Source organism: Heliconius melpomene, chromosome 11 (assembly GCF_056956725.1).
Source record: "Heliconius melpomene rosina isolate 202511_hmr_F chromosome 11, ASM5695672v1, whole genome shotgun sequence".
Classification (NCBI taxonomy): domain Eukaryota; kingdom Metazoa; phylum Arthropoda; class Insecta; order Lepidoptera; family Nymphalidae; genus Heliconius; species Heliconius melpomene.
The window spans coordinates 5498386-5524184 of record NC_140399.1 but is presented as its reverse complement, the minus strand read 5'-3'; the positions used below and the strand labels follow the sequence as shown (position 1 = coordinate 5524184).

The 25799-nt window shown below is 29.4% G+C and overlaps 4 protein-coding genes across 5 annotated transcripts in view; 3 read left to right on the top strand and 1 right to left on the bottom strand.

The window, feature by feature from the left end:
• Positions 1-554: 554 nt before the first annotated feature.
• Positions 555-9229, bottom strand: Membrin (golgi SNAP receptor complex member 2). The gene is made up of 4 exons (XM_085192840.1): positions 8928-9229; positions 8725-8830; positions 8442-8622; positions 555-918 (listed from the first exon to the last, which is right to left on the bottom strand). Exons 1-4 carry the CDS (start codon positions 9056-9058, stop codon positions 710-712), a joined length of 627 nt encoding a protein of 208 aa, XP_085048966.1. The 5' UTR covers positions 9059-9229; the 3' UTR covers positions 555-709.
• The window catches only part of LOC146534552 (multiple C2 and transmembrane domain-containing protein-like), a 50241-nt gene continuing 26079 nt past the window's right edge, over positions 1638-25799 (top strand). Inside the window, exon 1 of one of the 2 annotated variants that reach the window (XM_085192829.1) lies at positions 1638-1973. In XM_085192829.1, the coding sequence (XP_085048955.1) occupies positions 1969-1973 (5 nt within the window). In that variant the 5' untranslated portion in view covers positions 1638-1968. Of the gene's footprint in view, positions 1974-24069; positions 24175-25799 lie in introns of those variants that run through there. The other variant, XM_085192831.1, reaches the window with a different exon arrangement.
• On the top strand, positions 9593-15622 carry LOC146534554 (neuronal membrane glycoprotein M6-b-like). Its single transcript, XM_085192839.1, has one exon. The coding sequence runs from the start codon at positions 9752-9754 to the stop codon at positions 10493-10495; it is 744 nt and encodes a 247-aa protein (XP_085048965.1). The 5' UTR covers positions 9593-9751; the 3' UTR covers positions 10496-15622.
• LOC146534553 (neuronal membrane glycoprotein M6-a-like) lies at positions 13323-15622 on the top strand. Its single transcript, XM_085192838.1, has one exon. The coding sequence runs from the start codon at positions 13323-13325 to the stop codon at positions 14070-14072; it is 750 nt and encodes a 249-aa protein (XP_085048964.1). The 3' UTR covers positions 14073-15622.

Sequence of the window (25799 nt, the reverse complement as noted above, 5' to 3'; positions counted from 1 at the left end):
CATATTATCCATAGTTTCTACGTGTTATCCTGTGACTATCTCTGGGCCTGTGGTTACTCATTGATAACGAATACTTAATACATCACAGTAAAAAAAATTGACGTTCCCTAAGGGGCCTCTACGTGTTGGACCGGTGTCCCCACGCAAACCTTCCAAAAGGCCGTGGCTAAACACGACACATAAACGATTATATATAAGACATTTGTATGTGATCCTTGCTGATGAAATGCTCGCTCCAGTCAACTCCAAAGGTATTAATGTCAAGAATAAATAAGTGTGAATCTGTAAATAATTGATATAAGAAAAATTCCACTGAATTCCTTGCACATATCCTTTTCAGGTTTGAGGTAGTAACTTTAGTGAAGCGATAGTAAATATTTGACTTTCAAAAAATGAAACATTTAACATTCAAATGCAGCAGTTAAAATTGTATAGGTATGTACCAAATAAAAAATTAATGCTAATGTTTTTTTAATGTCGAACTTATTTAAAGACTAATAGTACAACATATTACGTCCCACCTAACGGTTAATTATTGTAATAAAAATAAACACATAATAATAACAATATATTTATTATAATATTTTCCTTTCAAAATGCATAAATACACTTAAAGCTATTTTTCCTGGTAACACAAACATATCATTTACCTATAGCTCAATAAATGGCTATATTCCATTAATTTTATATTTGTAAAAAAATAGATATTTTATACAAGATATATAATAACTAGAACAATTATAGCCAAAGTGACAAACATGCCGCCAAAAAAAACATATTTGTCCTGGGACACTCTCCGCTCGATCAACGATATGGTGGCGTTAGAGAGGCCAAGTGTGTTCGCCAGGTCTATCAACCTTCTGTGGGCACCTTTCAGAGTCTCGCGGTTGTATCGCAGCGTGTCCAATATGTTTGAGCCTAAAACAAATATTTTTATTAGATTATATATGAAAGAAACCAGTATACAAATTTAAGACTAAGTCTTTACAATTGCGATTATTTTTTTATTTTAATTTCAATCAGTTGTAAGTCAAAATAAAATGCGACATAATTTTTATAAGTCATACTTTATATATTTCGAAATTCATCAATAATAGTCGAAATATAAATATATCGGCTTCACGCACACAGCAGGGTAGGCAGAGGTAACCTAGTGTTAAGACACTCTGTTGCCCACTTTCTGCCGAATTCTGGAGGCATTGCGTGTTGAGTGGCAGAACTCAACGCCGCGCTTTGCCTTGACACCAGAGTGAAGAAATGGAAATATAAACGTAAATAAATATTTCACTTCCTCGAGTGGGGATCGAACCCACAACTGTCGCGTTACAGTCACACCCTTGTGCCGCTGCACCACGACGGCCTTGAAATATAAACTTTCATAAAATGTTTTGTATTAGTATGAATAAATTTTAATATTTTAAATAAACAAAATAATATCTAATATTAAAAAAAAAAACAAAAAAAAATATTAATAATACATTTTTTTACACGAATACTTTGCATCCACCCATTGTTTTAATAATAGCCGTATACGAATGTTCATTTACCATAACTAATTAAAATTTAACAAATTTTTAACGCTATAATTTTTCGCGTAATTGCATTACAAGTACAACTCCCACCAACGGCAACCCTAATTGAAAATGAAAAGAATAACAAACAAAAAATATATTAATTAAAAAAAATATAGCTTTTTCCATATTTTATCTTAATTCGACTGATATCTACAGAACGACGCGACTAGTTTTCTGGCCATAACCTCTGAATAATATTAGTCGCTCAGTTGTTGTTTAGAACGTATGCTGGTGTTAAACATAAAATGCGCGCTGTTCTCACGTGCAGATCGATCTTATAAAAATATATGAGTAAATCAAAGCCTCTCGATCGCTCGCGTTGTGGACAGATATGGTTAAGAACTTAGTGTAAGTGAAGAGTTTATATAGTGTAATAAATAGTGATCGAGCAACAATGTGGTAAGCTAACATTTACATACCTTAATAATTTGACTAGAAATTAAAATATATTCTAATATATACGAACGTTAATTTTTACGTGTAAAATTGTTAAATAATCACTGAAATATGCCGTACACTATTATATTATATATTATTGTCGATTGTCCTTATGAAGGTTCCATTTTGTTAGCTATATGTAAGTATGTCATGTTAGAACCACAAACGATGACTGCTTGGTGTACAGCTTTGACAGCTACTAAGCAATCTACGTTATTTATATATAGTAAAGATATATAATATAGGCATATATATAAGGATGTTTACATATATATATATAGTTACTGATCTTAATAGAATAACTATGTAACCACATTTGTTTCTGAGAATACGTATGTGTATATAAATGTAACTCTGAATGTCTAGAAAATTTAAATTTTTTTTTTTTTAATATAACATGTTTATATATGGCACTTTTAGATAACATGTCTATACGGTCCTCATAGAGTATTATGGATACAGATTAGTGTCAATGCTAAACAAACTTAGTTTAATTCATATATTAATTAAGTAACATAATTATTATAATTATTACGTAATGCCTCCAGAATTCGGCAGACAGTGGGGAACGGAGTGTCTTAACACTACTTTCCCTCTGAGCTGATTTATTTATTTTTTTAATTATTATAACTGAAGATGTAATATACAACTGTATATAATATTAAAAAATAATTAATAGAGCGTAACGAAACAGACAAATAATTTTAGCGACCTTTCCATGACATTTTAGTTATTCGAAAATTTTCCGTCTTTTGTGATTGATTACGGTTTTTACTAAGCAAATACAAGTGCTTTATTATAATTTAACAAATAATATAAAATATATTTTATCAAAAATGATAATAAAATGTAATGAATTGGGCCTCACACGTCTCCCACGCATAGCGGGGTAGACGGAGGGAACATGGAAACCTTTTGTTAACACACTTCCGGTCCACCGAATTCTGGAAGCATTGACTGTTAAGTGGCGGAATTCAACGCTGCGTTTATATTATTCATATTTACCAGTAGTTATTGTTAGCAACTAAAACAGTGTTATAATAGTCAAAAATAATAATAATAATAATAATATCTTTATTTAAACACTTATTAGATACAATTTGGTTAAGGTACTGTCCTCTTAGATAGGTTACAAAGTAACCCGTAGTAAAGAGTAACAGTGCCGTGTCCCACGGAGGGTACTAAATGAAATGTTCCTTTATACGAGTTACAAGTCTTAATGTACATATTATATTATAACCTAATTATTTCTTTAATATTATAAATATTTTGGTGAGTATATAAGATGTGTGTGCGTGTGTGTGTGTGTGTGTATGTGTATTTGTGTTATATGTAAGGTATGTATATGAATATGTATGTTTTATGCATGTAGTATAAGATTTTTATAATATAGTTTATAATAATGTTTGTAGAAATAATTCTGTTTCCTCATATGTTTTCTCTTGTAAGAAGGAACGGACAGTTGCTTTACATTTATGGATAGATAGATTATACATGGAAGTACTTGTATTAATTTTATTGTATAAGAAAAGGCCCAGATAGAAGAAAAATTTTTTGGAAAAAGAGTAACGTATAACAGGGAGAGGACAAACATTATCTTTACGTCGCTTAGTTATCTTAACGTAGGGGGTGATTTTGTGTTGACGTACGATTGTATCCAACACAAATAACTGCCTGACGCTAAGAACATTGCAGTCCTTATAAAGTTGCGTAGTCGAATAAAGGATCGGTCGAAAGGTGGAAACTTTCAGGATGGCTGTGTGTGCAATTTCGAGTGGGAGCATCACTGTTTTAGAGCCCCCCCCCCCAACAAGATATGCAATAAGACACTACAGATCGACCGAGTGCATAATAGACATTGCGTATAATAAATTGATTCGCAACGTATCGAAGTGTCCTAAAAATAAAAATTAATTTTCGTATTCTGCCAGTTAGGGCTTCCACGTGAGCTTTAAAATTTAATGTCTTGTCTAAAATAATACCCAAGTACTTTATATTGTTTACCGAAGCCATCTGTGAGCACTGGCAATTGTGCCCAAATTGTGTGATGCATGAGTGGGCTATGAGGGTAATAGGATTTTTGGGTTGGGAGGTTAGTTTGGAAGAAAAAGTGATAAATTTAGTTTTGTCAGTATTGAGCGTAAGTGTGTGAGAGCGTAGCCAATTAAGGACAAGTGTTATACCAGTTTGTATAACTTTATTTATATTAATAGCAATCAACGATATAATGGGCCTATAGGGCTTCGCGTATTGTCAGATAAATTAGTATTTAAGATCTAAGTAATATGGGTTTATCGTATGTTGTTTTTAATTGAAAATCACAATGTTATGGAGATATTAGTGGCACATCACATTGAAGTGCTTGACAAAATGAATAACGAGGCAAAGAGCGGCATAGTACAATTCGGCGGATAGTTGGGAACAGAAGTGTCTTGATGGGAACAGAGTGGCTTAGCACTAGGTTCCCTCTGCCTACATTGCTATGGATACAGCGTGAAACTAAAACAAAACTTCATACTTATATACCTAGACATTGTAATATAAAATTATGTATCAATCTTTCAATTTATTTATAATATATTTTTTTAAAGAAACACGATTCATAATAATAATTAAGTATCATCATCTTGACATTTAATAAATGAGTACAAAAAACTGTAGCAACCATTAATAATAATTACCGGTTATTACCAATATAAAGTCATAATGTAGAATTGCAAAAACATTATTATTATAAACGTTTATAATAACGCTTGCGTAACCTAACAAAGCGCCAATCGCAATTTTATTTATAAAAAAAAAAAATTAGCTTCACGCTGTATCCCGCAGTCCTATCCTGTATACTGCAGGATAGGCAGAGCGAACATAGTGTTACCACATTCCGTTCCCCATTTTCTGCCGAATTTTTCAAAGCATTGCGTGTTGAGTGGCGGAACTTAACGCCGGCTTTTGTCTTGACACCAGATCGAAGGAATGAAAATATTAACAAATAATAATTCGAATTCAAAATAAAAAATATTTGACGCGAATCAATGAAGGACTTCAACCAGCTATGTTACTACCTTACTACAAACAAGTTGGAATGTTACATTTGAGGGTCAATAGATGTTTTACATCTGTGCATCGATCTAAAAGTTATTATGATTCTTACTACGTTATTTATATGATTCATTTTTTAATAATTAAGTAATACTTATATTTCGTATATTGGTCTGATTAAACGTGTTTCGTAACATCCTAAAAAATAGTTTTATCGAATATATTAAAAGTATTTATTTGTCTTTGATCAAATATAAATAATTTTGATATTTTTTCCACACTTGGGAAAGAAAAATACTTTTTAGTTTTGCGTTGATTGACATTATTTATTGAGTACTTTTTAAAAAACATATAAAAATTTGAACAATTTGAACCCGGTCTTTTGGAAATCGTCCAAGCGTTCTAAACAAACAAGACTTGCTAAGAACGTATGGCTCAGTCGGTCTAATTTTTACATGTAATTTTATAAAAGTAAATGTATAAATAATACTTTATATCCAAGCAATGACACTTCAATAACATCTAGATCTACCTAGTGAATCACCTTCAGTGTATTAAGGCTGATGTTTTTAACCGACTTCTGTAAAGAGGAGGTTATAAATTCGACTGTTTTTTCAATGTCAATATATAAATTCTGCTCTTAGCATATTTATATAATTGTCAACCCTTTTATAATTATTTTTTCTTACAGATGAATTCTTTAAAGAATTAACTCTTTAAATAACACCAAGATAAAATCTGCAATTATCAATAAATAAAATGAACATAACAATAACCTGTACATACTTACTTAAGTCCTTGACATGACAGAGCGCAGATAAAAAACACACAGTATAAAAATTGCTATAATGAGATAATATTATAACTACCGATAGATAACCATTTCGGGTGTAGGAAACGAACAACTTCCTCGTCCGAAACATTTCAATGTTAAATGAGCAAAACAAAATAGGATCCTCTATTTCCTAATACTAAGCAATCTTCTTGACATGTCACTTATAATATTTTATTTTATTAAACATAATATATTACTGAATTTATCTAAATATATGTAAAAAAAACTAATCATACGATTTCCAATAACGAATATAGCGAATAAAACAAAAATCAAGCAACACGTCTCAAAAGATATATAAGTATATATTTTTTATAAAAATTTTGTTACGAGAAGCGGTTTTAATTTTAAAAATATATTTGCAACAACTTGGACATCTATGGGCATGCACAATTAAACAGAAGGAAAATATCTTAGACTTAAAGAAAATATGTAGTAATACCATGACTTTACACAAAACGGCTATGGATGTTAACCTCCAATCGCAGGCCTCATTTATACAAAAGCTAAACATATACAAGCAAAAATCACAAATCTGTATAATTGTATTATTTTTTGAATAAGTAGTCACGAAATTTGTTTATAGTTATGGCCATAAATACTTTTGAATTTGGAATCTGTCATTTATATACGACTGTTCATTGTGTTTTCTTATTTTCGCGCCAGTATATTATAAAAATTTTATGATATGAAAATAAAACGAAAAACCAAGGCAGTAGGAGAAAAAATTGAAGGAATCCTATCCGACGGCAAAAGATTTCATCTTGGGAGACGAGGGTAACACCAGGAACCATGTCGCGTATTTTAAAAGATGACTTAGCACTTGCAGCCTATAAGAGATGCACTGTTTATTTCTTAACTGACAATTCAAAAAGGAACTAGCTAGCTAGCTAAATTTTTACAGACTTCTGTAAGAAAAGGAGATTATACAATTAATTAACAATTATAAGTACTACTTGCATGAACTACTAAAAGCTTCTATTTTTGAATGATTGAATTGAATTATTTTAATATACCACACATTATATACATTCATATATTATACTATGTAGCCATAATTAAGTACGAAAAAAAGAATGTAATTGGTACTTTCTCTTGGGGGGGGGGATTGCAGTCCCTGCAAAGTCATGTCTATAACTTCGTTGTGAACACGAGAAATTATCAAGAAAATATCAGGATTATGTTATTACTATGTTTGATCTTATAAAAATGTCTAATTATTTTATTGTTGTCTTAATTATTATTATTATTTATGAGAAGAAACTTTCTCTATGTATTATGTATTCTCCACAAGGAGAAGCTTTGAAGCAGTGCCTGTGACTTGAGATCCAAGTGTAGGCTTAAGGGCCTAAACCTATATTTTAAAAAAGGCCCCCCCGTTTTTAGGTTACTACTGGCATCCAGTATTTCAGCTTTTCTCTACTAAACGAAATCTAAATGATTCAACTATTAACCACCTAGAAATACATTCTAGAAGTAAAGTAGTTGTAATAGCAGGCAGACTGCAAGCTTTTGATACTATAGAAGTTTCTGGGCTCACCTCTCTCTTACTTATACAATTTCAATGTATATGGCCAACTATGTTAAAGTAGAAACATTCATTTTAATATATTTTTAAGTTTTTTAAGAACAATGTAAAAAAAATATATTTATTGTTACCAGACCCTTTACATGGGCGTTTACTCTTACCAGACATCATTGTTGGAGGTTGTTTAAAATTGGAGCAAAATACTTTAAACTATCAATCTTTAATTTTGAATATATGATTTATGGAATCCTATGACTCCATCAGGATCCCAGAAAGAAATATACCGTAATTTGGCACTGCCTCTGTAAGGGCCCCACTTTCAAGTTAGTGAGTTGGGCATACTGCCTTAACTACATATTAGACTAATAGTCCTCAAAATTTCTACTTTGCTAAAATGACATAGGTCTGGCAGCTCTAGAATTGTGGAGGGAGAATTGGCATACACTTTCTATTTTATTCTAATTGCAGATGTTAACCAGTAGTTTAAAAACTCATACTATCCGGGGCATTCTTCACTCTGGTGTTGAGGTAAAGTGCGGCATTGAGTTCTGCCACTCAACCCGCAGTGCCTCCAGATTTTGGCAGAAAGTGGGAAGGGAACAGAGTGTCTTAACAATAGGTTTCCTTGCCTACCCTGCTGTGTGATACAGCTTGAAGCTGATTTATTTATATAATTTTTTAACTTATACTTTTACTTGTAAAATGTATATATTTCTTTTTCTTTTACTTCTAGAGTAAAATTTTATAATTGGTTAACATCAATTATTGTTATGTTGCCAGATTATTATAAATCATTTGTGAAAAATAATCTTGACTCAAGATGCAAGTAACTTGTGTGTATTTTAAATTCTTTTGTATAAATATGTATATAGAAAAAGTGCATTCACTTTTAAAATAAGATGGTTCATTATTCATAGGATATTTTTTCGGATAAAGTAACTAACTTTTGTTAGCCAATTTTTTGTTAACCTATATATATATATTTTTTTTATAATATTAATAAATTTTAACATTTGAATGAACAAACCTGTATGAAGCATTTCATCAACATTGCGATGGGAATTCTGCAAAGAATTTTGCTCCTGAGCCAAATAGTCAACAGTAATAGAAGTATGATCATGACCAAACCTCCTACTCAATAATTGTTCTCTCTCCTCTTTCTCTTGTTCCCTTCTAAGTCTTTTACTCCGAGCAGTACTTAAAGATGCCTGAAAATTGTAATTTATGCATAAAGTAACAAAAAAACTGTTTGTAAAGTAAAAAGTGCTTAATATATATATAAATACTTTAAAGAATAAACATGACCTAACCTGTATATGTCGATTGTCGTATTTGAGTTGATCAACCCTCATCTTAGCCATAGGCCTCTGATTAATTGGGGTTTTAAATACTAAAACATCCAGTCGTTCACAGTTTCTGAAAATCCAGAACAAATTAAAATTAATTAAGTAAGATGCCAATTTCATGAAGTTTTAGTCAAAATCTCTTGTATGCAATTTAAAAAGAAACTTACGCACTAATGGCATTAATTTTTGCTTGAATTTCTTCTTCAATTCTTTCCCCATCTGGATCATTTTCTAACTTGTGAAATAAATTTGAAGTATCCTGTACTAACTGATTTGTTTGATGATATAAAGTTTCCATTTTCTATATGTATTTTTTTATTTACTACCATAACCTCAATAAAGCTTTAAGTGCAGAAAAATAAATCTAATATCAAACAATTACAATAATTTAAAGTAGTTTTTTTAAAAAGCACAGCTGTTATGTTTATCAATTATTTCAACTTTTATCAACTGTCAAATGTCATTTATGAATTATGATTTATGATTTGATGTTAACTCTGACGTGGCTACTGCATATTCCAATTTTATTAAAATCTTACCATAGAATTTACATACCGTACCGTTTAGAAGTATCACACGGTAACTTTTATTATGATTTTATAATAATAATTTAAAGATTTTATAAAAAAAAACATCAATAATGTTGTCTGAATAATATTCTTATAAAGTTAAGCCGATATTATGGAAATAATTAAATAAATATCATGAAGCCAATCACATTTGGAATGGTTGTAACTTTTATGTTATCTGTGAATATAAAATATATTGTTTATATTCTGTGACCGTATTGTAAGCAGTAAGTAAATGTGCTCTGTGCAAGTAAATGTATTCTGTGGTTCTGTATTTGTAAGAGTCTTGACAGGACGTGACACTGAGTTGACTCATTCGTATAATTCGCGTATAATGGTGGTAGTGTAAACTGTAAAACGAATAGGCGCTTTAGAAATCTAAAGCGCTCTTTTAAGTCAAAGTGTTTGAATTTTTTGGCGAAATGGGCGATGCGTGCCAAGCGTGTCTTGCGAGAGTGCCTCATGCCACTCTCGTAGCCACAATAATGTGTTGTTTGGGCGTGGGAGTATTTTGTGGTACCATGTATCGTGGATCTGAGCTTTCAATAATGATGTTCGATGAAGTGTTCCGCTTTCGGTTGATGTGGATTGATGCTCTTCAGATGATTTTCATAGTTGGCAGTGCTTGTATGGCAGCTTTAGGGTTTATGCTGCTTTGTTTAGGTTGCCTCACAACAGGTGCAACTAGACAAAAGGTTTATAGGGCATGGAGGGCTCGAGTTGGCGGGCGAATTTCTTGTACAGTCTTTATGATTATAACGTACATATTAACGTTTACATGGCTAATTATTTTAGGTTTTTTGGCTATAACAACATTTTTATTTACTATATTTTGGAAACTTTGTTCGAAACCGAAAAATCCGTCCACTTGTATCGACTTCACACAATTTGATTTCATGTTTCCATCATCCGTAAGGCAGGAAGACATGAAGATATGTGAAGCTCACAAGATTAAATTATTCTGTAAAGACTATGTTGAAAAAGCAGAATTCATGTTTATTTTGGCCATGGTGTCATGTCTGCTTGTGTTATTAAGTCTTGTGCATTATCTGATGTGCTTATCAGCCAACTATGCACATATCAGAGATCATGAAAAATTCCAGGAATTGCAGGAGCTTCAATATTTAACTAATCCTGATCTCCATGCATCTAAGGATAGATTCTAGTATATGGCCCGTGCGCCTCTGCTGCGCTCGCTTGAAGCCACTACAAAAATGTGACAAAGCAGAAAAAAATAAACTGTTGCAAATATTTGTGTTCACAGATTAGAAATAATGTCAAAAGACTGACAAATAGATGTTTTATTTTACAATGAAACTAAAATTTTACATATCCAGCGTTATATTTATTACTTTTTCTATAATTGAACATTCCTTTAACCAAAATTATTATTTATTTATTAAGTGATTTTTACCTGCAAGGAAGAAATGTTTATCATATGAAAATTTGATTGTTTTATGCTAAAGCATTGAAGTGTTGATTTATTATTTACTCACAACTTTGTTATTGTTATTTTAATAATAAGTAACTGTTATTTAAGTCTGAAAGTAAGCTAGTTTAATGGTTATATACCATTATTACATACTTGGTGTTTTATTTAAAAAATTATAATATATAAAAACATAAAATTTTATATTTGATAATTTTAAGGACACATTAAATTTAAATTTTTATGTTTCTAAATATTATTCTATTCATAGTATGTGATTAAAACTTTGAGAAATGTTAAAATAACAATAATTGTTCAATATGCAGTACAATAATTGTAAATTAAGCCAGCACAATTATAACTCATAGTTGTAAGTAATATTAAGAGAATATATCTGATTACAGTGTGTAGGTTAGGAACTTAGGAATACTAGATAAAGTTATGTAGTTATTATATTATATGTATATATCCACAAATGTGTGGATTTCAAGGCAGCTATTACAGCATATGTCAGAAATGATTTTTTTCTCTTATAGTGAATAAATCATATATAAGGTCAATTATGACATTTTATTGTTTAGAAAATTTGATAGGATATTTACAATTTATTAGCTTTCATATAATAAGATATGTTGTGATGATTGTACTGAATATTTTAATCATAAAAATATTTTGCTTGGGTGTGTTCTCTGAAAAGAAAATTAAATGTGAAAGTTATTGTAATAAAAAAAAATGCACATAGATTAAAATGTAATTTTTTGTAAAATGCACATTTTAACTTACATTGGTATTTCTTGTGCATTGTTGCTCTATAATTTTAATATGTCACTTACTGTAGCTCGACAATAATATCTACAAATTTCAAATATAAATATTTTATACTAATTTGTATCTTCAAGTATAATTGAGACAACAAAAAGAACATTGTGAGATGCTCTAAAACTTGTATATTATTTATGAATGTAGCATATTGTCATTTTATGAACATATATTATGATTTTATGTTTATATAGTGTGTTTTATTACACAGTCAGTATTCCATTAAAATATAGTGATAACACACTAGTGTTAGAAATATTTAAGATTTTTATATTTATATCCAATATTTTAGAATTTTTTCGAGTAATCATTCTTGCTTATATTTTTGTAGCTATTGTGAATAGTGTAAGTTTTATAACAGTAAAAATTTCGTCTTTTTGAAATACATTCATTTTATTCTAGTTTTGTCATCCCTTTAAATTGAATATTTGCAACAGAAAAAACATAAGTTGCTTATTTTTTACTTAAAAAATAATGAGCAGTAATTTCGTGTATAACAGAAATAGGTCGCACAGTTTCAACTTTTCAGGTCCTTGTCAACTTGTTCAAGTGGGGTCAATCCTTAATAGAGCTCATTCTAAATTGCAACTTTAGAAACACTTGGTTCCCTTTTTTTACTTTTACAATTTCATCTGCTATAAAATAATACATTTCCACTAGTTATAGAAATACTACAAATATTGCTTAATATAAATCAATATTAAATCACTATCACGTTTTATCCCGCACACTGCAGGGTAGGCAACCGGAACTTAGTATTAAGACACCATTCCCCACTTTCCGCCAAATTCTCGAGACATTGCGTGTTCAGTGGCGGAACTCAACACCGCGCCGCACCAGTGAGAAGAAATGAAAATAATTTAAATATATGTTTTATTTACTTGAGTGTGGATCGAACCCAAAACTAGTCGATATTACATTCACACTTGTGCCCCTGTGCCACGACTGGCCTCAAAAGTATGTATAATATTTCATTGTCCAACCTGTTAATCTTAGAAATCTTAACTATCCATATCCATATTGTTTCATATAAAAACAGAAAATGTGTGATGGAATAGTGATTTTGTGAATTGTCCACCATTAGCTTGAAATATTTTTTTTGAACCCAGTGTTACTTAAGGCCAAGCCACCAGCAGCAGGCTATGCAGGCCAGTGGTAGTGGTTTTGTAGATGCTAGCTGCTAAATATCATAATTCTGGGCCAACTCGAAATACCCTATTAATTTTGAGTCCCTTAATAGTGTCCAAAATACGCATTTTTTTACGATGTAAACGGCCACATCTTTTTTCTAATTAAATATAGAAATATATTTTTGTATGGTATGAATTTCAACCCGATAAGCATTCCTGGGATGGACAGACGGACAAGAGAGTGATCTTATAAGGGTTCTTTTTTCCATAAAAAGTTCGGGACCGTAAAAATTAAAATAAAAACTGTTTTGATTTTGAAAACTAGAATTTAAACTCATTCAATCAAAATCTTTATAATCTGTAAGCAAATGTCAAATTCATTACTAAAGTTAATCAGTCATTTGTTGATTGTACATAGTACAAGCTTTTGATTTGTATTTAGTTACATATGTTGCATCTATATTATATTCAAAAACTCCCAATTTGTTATTGTTAATTATTCTTTACAACCAACTATTGAAGTTATAAAGCAAACGAAGATTTTCTAAATAACTCTTTCTCAACCTAAGTGCTACATAGTGAAAGTGAAAATAAAAAAAACTATCTACGATCAAAATGGGTGATGCGTGCCGAACATGTCTTACGAGGGTGCCTCATGCTACACTGATATCCACAATTATGTGTTGCTTAGGTGTAGGAGTATTTTGTGGTACCATGTATCGAGGCTCAGCTCTTTCTATTTTAATGTTTGATGAAGTGTTCCAGTTCCGGTTAATGTGGATAGATGCTCTTCAAATGATTTTTATAGTAGGCAGTGCTTGTATGGCAGCATTGGGTTTTATCTTACTTTGTTTAGGGTGTCTTACAACTGGTGCTACTAGAAAGAAAGTTTACAGAGCTTGGAAAGCTCGAGTCTGTGGACGAATATCTTGCGCAATATTCATGATTATAACCTACATCTTAACATTTATATGGCTGAATCTTCTTATATTTTTGGTTATAATAACATTTTTATTTACGATATTTTGGAATCTCTGCTCTAAACCAAAAAACATTGAAGCAGCGACTTGTATTGATTTTACCCAATTTGATTTCATGTTTCCTTCTTCTGTGAATCAGGAAGACATGAAGATATGCGAAGCTCATAAGATAAAACTTTTTTGTAAAGACTATGTTGAAAAGGCAGAATTTATGTTTATTTTGGCCATGGTTTCATGTGTGCTTGTAATATTAAGTCTTGTGCATTACTTAATGTGTCTATCAGCAAACTATGCACATATTCGTGACCATGGAAAAATTCAAGAATTACATGAGCTTCAATATTTAACCAATCCAGGTCTTCATGCTCCAAAGGATAGATTTTAGAACTGCTTTAATTTCTCCTGTACTGACTATGCTTACTTAAAGCTGTTTTGAAAGTTCACATAAATAAAAATTGAGATGTTACAAGTATATTTCGTTCATAACAAGAATAAGAGTAACATCAGAAGACTGACAATGTTAGATAATCAATATTTATGAAAAAAATACATGCACAATGCATTTGTACATTCTTTTGATAAACATTCCATTTTCTAAAATTATGCATTTTGTTATCACAATATGTTAAGATTATTTCATTAATATTTATGTTATTATATTTGGTATGTTTATCTTTATTTGCATTTATATGTATATGTTTTAATTTTTTTAAAATATGTTAGTGTTCAATAATTATTATGAAGGTGTATTACTAATTTTAATTATGTTTAAATTGTTTAGTAATTAGTATAATCACTTTATATTAATATAGTACAATTTATATAAATGAAATAAGTTAGTAGATTCATAATTATATTAATGTAGACTAACTATGTATTCAGGTTTAAAGATATAATCTGTAATCTTTAAGATTATAATTGCCGCCTAGCCTAGCAAACAAATTGAGGAAATTAATGGTCAATTATACATATTTTAAGAAGTAGTTTGCTGTCTATATAAGTAGATTACATTTTAATAATTATAAAAGGATTTTTATATAGCCCTTTATATAGACAGCAATTCACCTTTCTATTTATTGATAGAATTTACATATAATTATACACATTTTTGTACAATGTATGAGTAGTATAAGAGGATAATTTTTATTAAGTTATATGAAAACATTTTTTTGCCAAACATATTATTGGTGATTTTAAGAAATGACTTACTCTTTAGAGTAAAATGTTACATCTACCTTTGGTCTTCCACTGTATTTTATGCAGCATTCTAATATAGATAAAAGGGCTTAACATGTGTCAAGTTTTGTGAAGTCATATGTTTTTTTTTTCATTCTATGCACAGTAATTTTGCAATATTTTACTGATGATTATTCTAAATGTTAATGTTTGGTCTCCCATTGTAAGTGTGCTTGTCACCTATTTTCTGTTACAAATTTCATCATTTCAATAATTTTAACAGTAATTTCATGTTGTAGTTAAAAGTTAAAACCAAAATACAGCAGTCAAAATTCCATTCATGTAAGTTTACTTCTAACAATTAGCACAGAAAAAAAAACCTTCCAATTTCAGTCCTTTCATTTATAATTTTACTGAACAAAATTGGTCGTTTTTATGATTCACCAAATACAATGTTTCCACAAGGCAATTAAGTATATTTAGGTAGCTATGTAGCATTTTATAAAACATTTTTTTTTATTAAACTAAATTATAAGTAGCGTAAGTAAGTAGCCATGCCATGAAAGAGCCAAAATATACAATGATACCTTTTATGTATCTGAACTTCTAAACATAAGAACATGACCAATATTTAATTAGTAACGTAAACACTCCACGATTAAACATTTTATTATATTGTATACTAGCTATTATTTGTAAACCTTACGTAAAAATCAATGTTCATTTTATACAAATAAAAAATGTTTTTATTACATGAAATGCTTATTTTATTGCGAATTTTATATCCTTATAACGACTATGACTGTAAGTAAATACTTATTTGTGTTGTTGTCAGGAGCAAGTTATATTTTTTGAAATAGGTCGCGCAGTCCTCGTCTGCTCATTCATTCAAGGGTTGTCCTTAAAGCTTATTAAAATTGCAGTCGCATAAAGACAATCGACCTGATTTTAACTTTTATAGTTTCTTTTCAACGACTGGTACAGAGGTGATTTATATGTCAGAAAATGATTTTATACATATTATGTTGACTTCATTGAGTCAACATTCTGAAATGAGTCATATTCTTTTTACTGTTTGTTTTATTCCGAGGTATTCACAGCATAATTGTGTACCAAACATTTGAGTTAGGAAACTTTCTATAACGGCCACCGTTGATCATTGATCAATATAAAATTAATAACAAATTATTACACAACTTATACAATAGATGGCGCTATAGGTCATAAATCGACAAAATACCTACTTAAGCTTTTATATACCGTTTGAATAATTTTGCATGGAAAAACCTCAAGAACATGAGTCCCAGACCTTCATTGAAAGTGCAGTGTCTCATATATAGGGAGGCCGCGCTAAAGACAGTAGTAGTGAACTGTTCCATGACGCAGTTTTTTTTTGGCAAATCGGTTAATAGGAAAAATCTAACAAAACGTAGATACTTATACTTAGGTAACATTTTGTTTATATTTCGTAATTTCACATAATTTTAAATAATATTTGAGTATAGTTAGACATAAATTGTAGCTCTATTTAGAAAATATATAATTTATCTGGATTTTGTAAAATGGTAAATTGACGGGCTTTATGAACAATTAACTCACTACCATAAAAAATGGTTTTTTTATATCCACACTTAAGTTATTTAGGTCATAATTTCTGTTAGTTTTAGTTTATAAAAATAATATATAATAAGGAATATAAGGTGATATACATGAAAAAAAAAAAATAGTCAACCGACATTGCGTACATTTTGTACTTATTTTATTTAATTTAAAATAGGGCTTAAATTTCTTACTTTCTCAAAATTCGTTAAAAAACCATAGAAACTAAAAAAAAATGTAAAGTAAGTTTATTTTATACTGTAATATTTTTAATTAACTAAATGTTGGTAAATACGATGCAATTATCAAGGATTTGTTCTCCTCAAATCGGTTTATCCTGTCAATCAGTATTTTGTTTTTCAATGGAAGTAATGAAGTATGAAGTAAAGTATTGGAAATTATTTTGTCAAAAGTAAACTGCACTGCTGATTGGTATTTTAAAAAAGTCGTTGAACTTTGCTTTGTAGAACTAACGGTTGACTGTTTGCTTAATAGAATCGTCCTTATTTCATTTCTTTTATTTACTATAACCTTTTATTTAAAATATCTCTTCTCTATCCCTGTATATTTTAAAATGATAGAAAAGTCAATTCTCTACAAGAAACATATAAAAAACAACCGAAGCTCTCCGCAGAATTTTTGTTTGTATGTCTGTCTGTTAACTTGTTCACAAATCATTCACAATTAGACAGAAACTAATAAATTTTGGTATGATAATAAATAGCTTAGGGTCTGGAGTTATATATTTTTGGATTTTAACCTGGTAGTCAATATATATTCCGTAAAAAAGCCATGAAGGCAAAAATGAAAAAGTCAATTTACATGGAATACCGAAATCTATTGGATGTAAATAAATGAATTTTGGCATGATGATAGCTTAAAGTCTAAACCAACTTATATGACAGTTTTCATATTGGTATTCAATACAGTTTCCGTACGAAAAATAAAACTCACACACAGTCAAATTACGTCGATTACTAAGTCACAACTGAAGCTAAATTATAATTTTAACGATTATTTTTAATTTAAGTAAAGAAATCAAATATCTTTGTATCTAATTAAATAATATTTTAAGCGGCAACAATTGTATGGCGACATTAGAAAATATGAAAATACCCACTATTTTGTTGTGATTAGTTAAAACTGGCGATGTATGTAGGTAAAAAGTAAAAGAAAGAATTTGTGATGGAGTAAAGTGGAAAAAAGTCAGCTTACATAATATGGTATGTACATTGCCATATTACGTTCATATAGAATACAGAAAATAACTATCACAATTATATTATAAAAATACACAAAAAAATATAACATCTACAATATATTGTTCATCTAATTAAATAATGATTCATATCTGAGTAATATTCATAAATTATGATAAATCTAATTATATACAAGTACATACCTAATATGCATATTTTACGTAATTAAATTTTGTAACAAAAAAGAATAAAATAAGAAAATTTTAATAATCTTCGTTACCTAAATATCAATTGAGCATCTCAGAGATGTTAAGGTATAAGAGTTGATTCTTACAGTAAAGGGTACGACTTAGTTTAAATAAGAGTTTTTTAATATTTTTTTTATCCTAAGTTTATAAGAAAGCCAGCAAAAAAATATTATCTTAGAAAATATTTTTTCCCTATTAAGAAAACAGGCATTTAAATGGTAAAAGGGTATAGAACCATATTCCATTCCTATACCAGTTTAAAATTTACAGGTCAACGAGAAGTACAATATTAGAAAATTTTACAAACTTGAGTTTATAATTATTTTTTTACTATGAAATATGTTCACTTTTCGGACTTTTTTCTTTATTTTTTTTCTCTCGCTTCGCTGGGCGCAGAGCTCCGCCACTCAGTGATCAATACTCCAAATACGGCGGAAAGTGGAGAGCACAGTATCTCAACACTAGGCTCCCTCTGCCTTTTAAATAGCGGAAACAGCTTGAATTGAAAAATATGATATATATATATATATATATATATATATATATATTACCTACTTACTACACTATCTGTACAATGTTTCCTTAAGCATATGATAACGAGGGATTTGTAATACATATCAATACAATGCGGATATATTTTTATAAAAACAGTCCGTATCTGTTATAAAAAAAATTAATTGCTGTTAGTATATTTATTTAATTATATTAGTTACGATTTGCTTATACTTTATCCTGGTAGTCATTTAGTTTCTGTGTGATCTTTGAACTTTAACATTTAGTTAATACATTTAAACAATGACTGAATGTAATAGTGAAAGCTGCGCTTTTCGTAGTTATCTGAGCGGAGGAATGAAAATATTAAATAATTTATTTCATCAAGCAGGAATCGAATCCACGATAGGTTTGACGTGCTCAGTCGCAATTTGGTACCCCTGCTTCACGACTGGCCTCAATTACATACTATATACCTACCTATATAACATCGAAAAACATTTTCATCATCTGTGCCAGAATTTGTTTTTATAATCCTCCTATATGTAGGAGATATCTAAAAATAAAACAATAAAAAATTTAAAATAATTACGTAAGTACGTAGGTACAACGATAATACGAGTTAATATAATTTTAAAATCCTTAATCTTAATCATTACATAGCTAGCTGTATCTTATTTTTCGGGCCCATTTTTTGTACCATAAATGAAACATGTTCTTCTCATGACGATGCCGGTCTAACAAGTTTTACCCATCAATATTCGTATTTAAAATCTTATGAAATACATTCTGTTTATGACGAGTTATGGTTTTTTAAAACAATGTAATGCTTAATTTTTTTTGTTTTATAAGGTTCTATTTTTTGAAGTTTGAAGGAGACAATTTAAGGCAAATATTAATATTGTTTTTATTGGTAAAGGGAGACTAGTGTTAAGAAACTCTGCTACCCACTTTTCGCCAAATTTTCAAAGGAATTCATTTTCCGGGGTGGCAATGAGCCCACAACTGTCGTGTTTATAGTCATATGCTAGTGCCTCTGCGTCACGATAGCCTCACATTATATTTTTTTATTTAGAAAAAAAAAGAATATCATTTAATATTACTTAGCAGCATATTTTATTTGTTTACATAAAAAAAACATCTTTTATATGAATTCAGATGATACATATGTCGTAAAAATAAGTAATTGCTTAATATTTTAAAAAATCTTTATCAACTTTATTACGTTAATCGTCACGTAGCGTAGGTTCAAATATTGTGATAAATATATGTTAATGTTCATATTATATACCTCCATATATAAGAGTAACGAATATGATGAAACGATTCTTATCTTAGAATTAGTTTAATTAATACGAATTTACAATTTCATAATAAACTTACAATAAATATAACTTTTAAGAATCGATTATATTCTTAGTAACTATAATTTTTGGTATTTTTTTTGTTAAAGAAGAAAATAACGCGATATTGGATTTTCAATAAACATACAAAATATTTTAATGACAAAACACAAAAATATGTATAAAAGAATATTGATGGTGACGTTTGAATGGTAAATAATTTATACGATTACACTACTATTTAAAGTCCGATTTAATGTGTAAATGTCGAAGTAGAATGACGTGTTAATCTTTTATTTAGAGCATTATTTATTTGTTTTGTGTTATTAATTCGATACTACATATATTATGTGTTTATATTCTACTCGTAGTGTATTAATAAGTGTATTGTGAAGCAAAAAACCAAAAATGTCGAGAACCGTCTGCTGGAATTCCCTAGGTCATGCTGCGAGATCTCGGTAACTCAGTCATTTGTGTACCTTCGTATCGACCGTGTCCACCTGACAGAGGTACGTGCGTTCTTCCACTAGAATTTAAATCGATTTTTAATTATCGATTTTTATATTTTCTTAATTAAAAAATCATCATTACACAATTTGTTAATGATAAATAATTTATTATATTTAGGCTAATGTTCCCCAATAATAGAAAGAAAGATATTATTTAATTGAATTTATATTTAAAATATAGTGACCGCGGCATCGGATGTCGATGTAAATGTTCGTTAAATATTAAACATTTACATATAATAATTTTATGAATGTATTATTCGAGTCAATTATTGAATATTAGTGAAGTGATATAACGTTTGCTTGCTTTATATACCGATTGTAAGACATGTCCTTGGAAAGGAAATTGTGCAGAACAAAAACGCTGCTGGAACAGCCTCGGGAAACCGCAAAATGTAGTGCTCGTAAACAAGAAGAGGAAGTTATTGCAGTTCCTTTATCAACGTGCTTACGAAATACTATTGTTTTATCACATTGTGTTGAAAAGTACAGACTGACTGACTTTGACATGGTTTCACAATTTGTGGATAGCACAGCTGAAAAGAAAATTGCAAATGAAAATAATAATAAAATAGCCCGACATCAGGATTCAATATTAAATGATAACAATTTTTTTTGTAAAGTTGATTTAATCGAGTAAGTAGAAAGTATATTATATACGTATCAACAAAAATATATTAATAAAAATAGATTTTTAAAAATAATAAAAACTACAGCTAGATTGAGAAACATAACGGTTGAAATTACAAATATCTAATGAAACGTCGTTTGTAAATAATTATAAAATAAATTTAATCATAGTTGTAACTATTTGTTGACATTTTAAGGTATCTAAGCTTAAAAAAAAATTATTTTAACAATATAATGATATTAATAAATACGATAGATTCGGTGTTACTTACAGATGAAATATAAATGATATTGATACTGACTGATATATTCTTTATTTAAAAAAATATATTTTAAGCTTATGAAATATGGATCAATAAGTAAGGTTAAACGTATTTTATTATTTTGGACAAATTAGATACTGGTATAAGGTTAACTTACTGGCTTAAACAAATAGCCATAAGTTTAAACAAATGTCTTTGGTATGGTGTCGACGCAAAGCTCGGCTTGAGTTCCGCTACTTAACACGCTATCACACAAGGATTCAGCGGAAAGTAGTAAAAAGAAATGTCTTAATTGAAACGGAGTGTCTTACCACTAGGTTCTCAGGGTAAGCTATGTGCGGGATACAGCATGAAGCTAAAATAAATAAATAGAGTAGGTAATGTATACATACTTATGTATTTTTTGAGTAAAACGCAATTCACTATTCACTATTAAAACAATAACAATACTGTAAACCCATTTTGCGGCAGCACATACAGTTATTTTATTTCAACAAACACTGTTTTGTATAGGTTTCCTTAAATTTCCGTATTTATTAAAACAAATATGAGGTTTTTTTCAACTAAAACAATAGAGCTAGGTTCATAGCTTGTGACAATTGAGTTCAAGTTACATGTCAAGTATATTCGCGGCAAATTGAATAACACTGAGATAAATATGAACTAAAGACTCGGTAATTAGTATTTTATATCCATACCTATATTATAAATTCGAAAGTAACTCTGTCTGTCTGTCTGTCTGTCTGTCTGTCTGTCTGTCTGTCTGTCTGTCTGTCTGTCTGTCTGTCTTTTACGCAATCAGGGCCATACCGCTAATTCAATTGTGATAAAATACTCATATAGAGATACTCGAGGGTCCCGGGATGAACATAGGATACTTTTTTTTCTCATATTTGTAATATTTTAGATATATACCAATATATTAAAATAATTAATTTGACAAGCAATTTATTCCGCCATGTTAATAACAATCGTCGCTACGCGTTGCTAAGCAACGGCTTGCAAAGTTTGTTGGTTTAAGAAAACGTCACCCAAAGTGAGTTTGCTTAATGCATACATGGCGCGCGCTGATATAGATTTGTTGTTGTTGTTGTTAAAGGGTTGTCCTTAAAGCTTATTAAAATTGCAGTCGCATAAAGACAATCGACCTGATTTTAACTTTTATAGTTTCTTTTCAACGACTGGTACAGAGGTGATTTATATGTCAGAAAATGATTTTATACATATTATGTTGACTTCATTGAGTCAACATTCTGAAATGAGTCATATTCTTTTTACTGTTTGTTTTATTCCGAGGTATTCACAGCATAATTGTGTACCAAACATTTGAGTTAGGAAACTTTCTATAACGGCCACCGTTGATCATTGATCAATATAAAATTAATAACAAATTATTACACAACTTATACAATAGATGGCGCTATAGGTCATAAATCGACAAAATACCTACTTAAGCTTTTATATACCGTTTGAATAATTTTGCATGGAAAAACCTCAAGAACATGAGTCCCAGACCTTCATTGAAAGTGCAGTGTCTCATATATAGGGAGGCCGCGCTAAAGACAGTAGTAGTGAACTGTTCCATGACGCAGTTTTTTTTTGGCAAATCGGTTAATAGGAAAAATCTAACAAAACGTAGATACTTATACTTAGGTAACATTTTGTTTATATTTCGTAATTTCACATAATTTTAAATAATATTTGAGTATAGTTAGACATAAATTGTAGCTCTATTTAGAAAATATATAATTTATCTGGATTTTGTAAAATGGTAAATTGACGGGCTTTATGAACAATTAACTCACTACCATAAAAAATGGTTTTTTTATATCCACACTTAAGTTATTTAGGTCATAATTTCTGTTAGTTTTAGTTTATAAAAATAATATATAATAAGGAATATAAGGTGATATACATGAAAAAAAAAAAATAGTCAACCGACATTGCGTACATTTTGTACTTATTTTATTTAATTTAAAATAGGGCTTAAATTTCTTACTTTCTCAAAATTCGTTAAAAAACCATAGAAACTAAAAAAAAATGTAAAGTAAGTTTATTTTATACTGTAATATTTTTAATTAACTAAATGTTGGTAAATACGATGCAATTATCAAGGATTTGTTCTCCTCAAATCGGTTTATCCTGTCAATCAGTATTTTGTTTTTCAATGGAAGTAATGAAGTATGAAGTAAAGTATTGGAAATTATTTTGTCAAAAGTAAACTGCACTGCTGATTGGTATTTTAAAAAAGTCGTTGAACTTTGCTTTGTAGAACTAACGGTTGACTGTTTGCTTAATAGAATCGTCCTTATTTCATTTCTTTTATTTACTATAACCTTTTATTTAAAATATCTCTTCTCTATCCCTGTATATTTTAAAATGATAGAAAAGTCAATTCTCTACAAGAAACATATAAAAAACAACCGAAGCTCTCCGCAGAATTTTTGTTTGTATGTCTGTCTGTTAACTTGTTCGCAAATCATTCACAATTAGACAGAAACTAATAAATTTTGGTATGATAATAAATAGCTTAGGGTCTGGAGTTATATATTTTTGGATTTTAACCTGGTAGTCAATATATATTCCGTAAAAAAGCCATGAAGGCAAAAATGAAAAAGTCAATTTACATGGAATACCGAAATCTATTGGATGTAAATAAATGAATTTTGGCATGATGATAGCTTAAAGTCTAAACCAACTTATATGACAGTTTTCATATTGGTATTCAATACAGTTTCCGTACGAAAAATAAAACTCACACACAGTCAAATTACGTCGATTACTAAGTCACAACTGAAGCTAAATTATAATTTTAACGATTATTTTTAATTTAAGTAAAGAAATCAAATATCTTTGTATCTAATTAAATAATATTTTAAGCGGCAACAATTGTATGGCGACATTAGAAAATATGAAAATACCCACTATTTTGTTGTGATTAGTTAAAACTGGCGATGTATGTAGGTAAAAAGTAAAAGAAAGAATTTGTGATGGAGTAAAGTGGAAAAAAGTCAGCTTACATAATATGGTATGTACATTGCCATATTACGTTCATATAGAATACAGAAAATAACTATCACAATTATATTATAAAAATACACAAAAAAATATAACATCTACAATATATTGTTCATCTAATTAAATAATGATTCATATCTGAGTAATATTCATAAATTATGATAAATCTAATTATATACAAGTACATACCTAATATGCATATTTTACGTAATTAAATTTTGTAACAAAAAAGAATAAAATAAGAAAATTTTAATAATCTTCGTTACCTAAATATCAATTGAGCATCTCAGAGATGTTAAGGTATAAGAGTTGATTCTTACAGTAAAGGGTACGACTTAGTTTAAATAAGAGTTTTTTAATATTTTTTTTATCCTAAGTTTATAAGAAAGCCAGCAAAAAAATATTATCTTAGAAAATATTTTTTCCCTATTAAGAAAACAGGCATTTAAATGGTAAAAGGGTATAGAACCATATTCCATTCCTATACCAGTTTAAAATTTACAGGTCAACGAGAAGTACAATATTAGAAAATTTTACAAACTTGAGTTTATAATTATTTTTTTACTATGAAATATGTTCACTTTTCGGACTTTTTTCTTTATTTTTTTTCTCTCGCTTCGCTGGGCGCAGAGCTCCGCCACTCAGTGATCAATACTCCAAATACGGCGGAAAGTGGAGAGCACAGTATCTCAACACTAGGCTCCCTCTGCCTTTTAAATAGCGGAAACAGCTTGAATTGAAAAATATGATATATATATATATATATATATATATATATATTACCTACTTACTACACTATCTGTACAATGTTTCCTTAAGCATATGATAACGAGGGATTTGTAATACATATCAATACAATGCGGATATATTTTTATAAAAACAGTCCGTATCTGTTATAAAAAAAATTAATTGCTGTTAGTATATTTATTTAATTATATTAGTTACGATTTGCTTATACTTTATCCTGGTAGTCATTTAGTTTCTGTGTGATCTTTGAACTTTAACATTTAGTTAATACATTTAAACAATGACTGAATGTAATAGTGAAAGCTGCGCTTTTCGTAGTTATCTGAGCGGAGGAATGAAAATATTAAATAATTTATTTCATCAAGCAGGAATCGAATCCACGATAGGTTTGACGTGCTCAGTCGCAATTTGGTACCCCTGCTTCACGACTGGCCTCAATTACATACTATATACCTACCTATATAACATCGAAAAACATTTTCATCATCTGTGCCAGAATTTGTTTTTATAATCCTCCTATATGTAGGAGATATCTAAAAATAAAACAATAAAAAATTTAAAATAATTACGTAAGTACGTAGGTACAACGATAATACGAGTTAATATAATTTTAAAATCCTTAATCTTAATCATTACATAGCTAGCTGTATCTTATTTTTCGGGCCCATTTTTTGTACCATAAATGAAACATGTTCTTCTCATGACGATGCCGGTCTAACAAGTTTTACCCATCAATATTCGTATTTAAAATCTTATGAAATACATTCTGTTTATGACGAGTTATGGTTTTTTAAAACAATGTAATGCTTAATTTTTTTTGTTTTATAAGGTTCTATTTTTTGAAGTTTGAAGGAGACAATTTAAGGCAAATATTAATATTGTTTTTAT

Excerpts from the sequence above, each read along its gene's own strand:
- LOC146534553 (XM_085192838.1), top strand. The coding sequence starts at position 13,323 with ATGGGTGATGCGTGCCGAACATGTCTTACGAGGGTGCCTCATGCTACA.
- Membrin (XM_085192840.1), bottom strand. The coding sequence starts at position 9,058 with ATGGAAACTTTATATCATCAAACAAATCAGTTAGTACAGGATACTTCA. Across the intron at positions 8,623-8,724 it reads ACGACAATCGACATATACAG|GCATCTTTAAGTACTGCTCG; the intron begins GTTAGGTCATGT and ends TACAATTTTCAG. Across the intron at positions 919-8,441 it reads TGATGAAATGCTTCATACAG|GCTCAAACATATTGGACACG; the intron begins GTTTGTTCATTC and ends TATTTGTTTTAG.
- LOC146534554 (XM_085192839.1), top strand. The coding sequence starts at position 9,752 with ATGGGCGATGCGTGCCAAGCGTGTCTTGCGAGAGTGCCTCATGCCACT.